Here is a 4,382-nt window from a genome sequence, read left to right on the forward strand (position 1 = left end):
GCTACAGAAAGCACACAAAATACAGATGGATGTCGGGGGTTAATGCCTTCTAATCTCATTCCAACCTGAAAACCATTTTTGTGCTCCGGAAAGCATTGGTCCTATGAAATTTCATGACATAATGTTAGCCACTAAAATATCTTCACAATTTGATATTAAAACACTTGGTGTGGCCATGCATACAATCGAGAACTTACTATACTTGTTTGGATGCCCAGTAATATAGCTAAAGATAGAAAGCTGCTCATATATTTGGCCCTCAAAGATGGTCTGATGATTTCTTTGTGCTTTGAAATAGTTCATCTACAAAATACATGTCCTATGAACTCTCCATTTATTTTTTCCATTTTTCCTTAATGATTTGAAAGAGATTTCCTGTACTCTGGAAAGAATCCTTTGTTGATTATGATGACCTATTTCTAACCTGTGACTAGGCTCTTCACTTTGTTTATGATGACTTTGTTGCAGAGAATTGTTTTTTATTGTACTAAAACATATCTGTTATTTCCTGTACAGTTGCACATTTGCCTGAGAAATCCCCTGAAACCCTGAAGTTACAACAATATTCTCCTAGTGCTCTTTTAAAACTTTTGTTCCTCATATTTAATCTACAATGCTACTGGAATTTATTTTTCTATGGTGTGACATAGAGGTCTATTTTTCCATATGGAAAACAAAGTATTGAACAAATTTTTTTTGGCATAGTCCATCTATCTGCAAAGTTTTGTCTATTATTCATATTTTTGGGTCTATTTCTGGCCTTTTTGTTCTGTTCATCAGCTTACTTGCCTATATCACTTTGTCTTATTTGCTTATAATGACTCTTTCTATCTGGAGAGTAATCTTCATCATATTGAGTTTTATAATTCAGGAACTTGTTCCTGCTCCATTTAATCTAATCATTTATCTGTCCAAGATGTTTTTCTAAATTTTCAGATAGACTTCAAAAATGTTTTGTTATACTTATTTCTGTGCATCTTTTAATGTTTATTGCTATTGTAAATGAAATCTATTTCATAATAGACTTACTAATTTGTTCCCATTATTATTTTCTTTAATACTTACTGGTCTTGTTTCCCACAGCCTTGCTGAATTACTATTAGTTTTCAGCTGAGAGTTTCAAGAAGATTCAGCATTACTAGTTTATGTATTCTTAACTGCAAATAAACTGATAAGTATACTAATGGAAGATGATGATTAAAATCTAGTTCAAGAGCTGCTTTTCAATCACTAATGGTTTTACTATTTATTACCACTTAACATATGAATGCGTATTTAAAGTAAAATTTATTCTTTTGAAAAAAAATCTTTCCATTTGAAAATAGTGTCAAACTTAAAGAAAAGTTGCAACAAAATAGTACAGAGAATACTTGTAGCCTTTGCCTAGATTCATGTTATTAACATTCTACCTCATTTGCTCTGTCATTTCTATTTGCTCCTTCTCATATGTCTGTGTATATACAGAAACAGATATATACATATACATATATACATATACATGTACATATGATTGTTTTCTAAATCATTTGAGGGCCCTTTACCCCTAAATACTATTTTTCCCTAACAGCGTGTATTTTTCCTAAGAACAGGAACATTCTCTCCCATAAAAATAGCTCATTTATCAGCCTCTGTAAATCTAACATTTGTACAACACTTTCAACTAATCTTCCATTCATATTCCAATTTTTCTGATTGATCCAACAATGAACTTTATAGCATTCTCCCCATCCAGAATGGGACTCAGTCTAGGGTCAGATATTAAATTTACTTGACATGTCTCTTTTAGTCTTCCTTAATCTGGAACATTTTCCATAGTATTTCTTTACTTTTATAACATTGACATTTTTAAAGAACATAGTCTTTTCCCTCCTCCATTTTATTAAAATAGAAAGTTCCTCATTTTGGATTTGTCTGATGTTTCTCCATGACTAGATTCAGGTATGCCTATTTTGCCAGTATACTATGTGGGTGATGATGTGTTCTTAGGATATCACATCTGGAGCTACATGATGTTCATGTGTCCCCTCATTGGCAATGTTAAATTTTGATCACACAATTAGAGTGCTGTCTAATTCCTTCACTACAGTTACATACAGGACACACATATACATAAGTACATACATAAACATGTACACATATGTATGTACATCTATGCATACATATATATTTTTATAAATCATAACTTCAAACAGGTTCATCTAATTCCAGTCCATCCCCAAAGGGCTTGTACTGCCTTTTTTCATCCACATTTGGATATCTCTTATAACAATGGCAACACATTTACTTATGTGCTAAATCTTCTATGTATTATAGTTTTAGAACTGTTTTACCCACACTACTATAATAAACAAACCTATAAAAAGAGTTCAGGGTTTGTAGTTTTTCCTCCCTGCTCTGTCATCCACAAATGAGGTATATAGTTAAAAACTGCTTGGATTCATTTTTTTTTCCTTTCTTCAGTGCAGTTATGGTATTCATTTGAAGCATGAATGAATTCATTTGGTTCAATTTGCTTTCAGTTCTAAATGCTTTATTTTTATATTTTAATATGTAGAATATTAACATGCTTCCAAAAGTTAAGCTGTACATAAAAGGAACTCAATGAAGTGTCTCTCTGTCCCATATCCTATCCATCCATTCCACCACTTGCTGTAAGCAACCTTGCTGTTTTCTGGTTTATCCTTCCTGGGTTTCGCTTTGTAAAAATAAGCAGCCGCGTTCATGCTTCTTTTTATAAAAGGTAGCATACTATACACGCTACTTTCACTTCTAAGTCTCCTGGACTCCACTCCATATCAGGTCACATTGATTGTCTGTATTCTTTTTTTACAGCTGCATTATACTTCACTGCGGGTAGTTTATTCAACCTTCTCCTGTATTTGGGTGCATGCCTTTTTTATATGAACATGAAATTGTCTTAAAACCTTTATGAATTGGCTTATAAAATGTTTAAAACTTTCTTACACTCACAGATCATTTTAGAAGCTTCCAAGAAAAAAACTTAAAAGATAACAAAACCCAAAAATGAAATGGCAAGAATGAATGATTTCTCAGGAATATTTTGTTTCTACAAAAATAAATGTCATGTGTGTGTTTAACTCTCCCAGCCTCCTATCACATCTACTCTGTTTTCGAGCAGATTATATTTAACAAGTTTTGTGTGACTACCTCCTGTTCACTGCTTTCAAATTTGTCAGTTAACCTCAAAAGCACCATACACATATACATACACATACACATAACACTGATAAGAAAGCAAAGAGGAAGAAGAGACCACGAAGGGAGTGTATTAATAATGTTGAAAGGAAATTTAAGAAGCTGTAGAAACTGAGAGAATTTTTCATGTTTTAACAAAGCTGAAAGATGCAAAATCAGAAAAAGTATTATGTTGAGCAGACTATACCTTTTTATCACATACGAATGATAAATTTAAGACACTGGCAAAATTCACAGTTGGGAGTTAAGATGATCAATGTTACTTTTGTCGGCATTTCAAAATGGTTTCTCACCTGAACATTTAGGAGCTTTATATAATGTAGCAAGGAAGACTTACATGGCTAAAACAGCCACAGCATTCTTTGAGGTTTAAAATAAAAAACAAAACATTCAGTTTAACAATCTAGAAGGCAATATTTAGTGAGAAATATCACTGCCTTTCATCGATCTCTTTTCTGTTGAATGGTTTATTCATAGGAGATTTTATGGTTCATTTTTTCCTTTCTAAAAATCTTATATTTTATGAACATAATCGATAGCTGTGCTTATAAAATTATATTTTATGATGCAAAAAGGGAACTGAAATCACACACTTAATGCAAACAATGTAAGTTTATTAAATCTAGTCACAAAAAAATCATAAGGTTTGTAGACCTGAATAAAGCTTTTACAGATAAATAAACTCAAGCCCGTAGAGGTTAGAAGACTTTCTAAAGGTCACACAACCAGTATAGTAGTAGAGCTTAACTAAGGACCCAAGTATTCTGAAAGCCTAATAACCATTTGTTCCACCTAAGGAGACAGACTTGGCAACAAAACAGGGAAAACAAAACGTGGCTTGAGGCCATGGAAGGCCTCAAGGACATGTCTAAGGAAGTGTCATGTGCTCTATGGTATACGAAACTTAAGGTGTTTTGTTTTGTCATTTTCTTTTACAAGAACAGTTACAAAATAATACTTTCAAACAGGTACAAATTATATACTATTATTTAAAAATAAAATGAGTCAGAGCATCAGGAAAAACAAACAAACCTAAAATACAAAAACAAAACACCATGACTACAGAAAAGCAGACAGGCTATTGGCAAAACTCCTTTATGAAATACAATGCACACGGCACTAATTATCATATGTGTGTGTCAGCAGATCTCCGCTCTGTGGGTGGG

At 32.7% G+C, this 4,382-nt stretch overlaps 1 protein-coding gene across 1 annotated transcript in view; it reads right to left on the reverse strand.

Moving 5' to 3' along the window:
• L3MBTL4 (L3MBTL histone methyl-lysine binding protein 4) overlaps positions 1-4,382 on the reverse strand; it is a 484,034-nt gene that overhangs the window by 308,071 nt on the left and 171,581 nt on the right. The window contains 1 exon segment of the mRNA XM_019664701.1: positions 1-101. Within this exon segment, the coding sequence (XP_019520246.1) occupies positions 1-101 (101 nt within the window).

The sequence above is a fragment of the Hipposideros armiger genome, unplaced genomic scaffold (assembly GCF_001890085.2).
Source record: "Hipposideros armiger isolate ML-2016 unplaced genomic scaffold, ASM189008v1 scaffold_428, whole genome shotgun sequence".
Taxonomy (NCBI): Eukaryota; Metazoa; Chordata; class Mammalia; order Chiroptera; family Hipposideridae; genus Hipposideros; species Hipposideros armiger.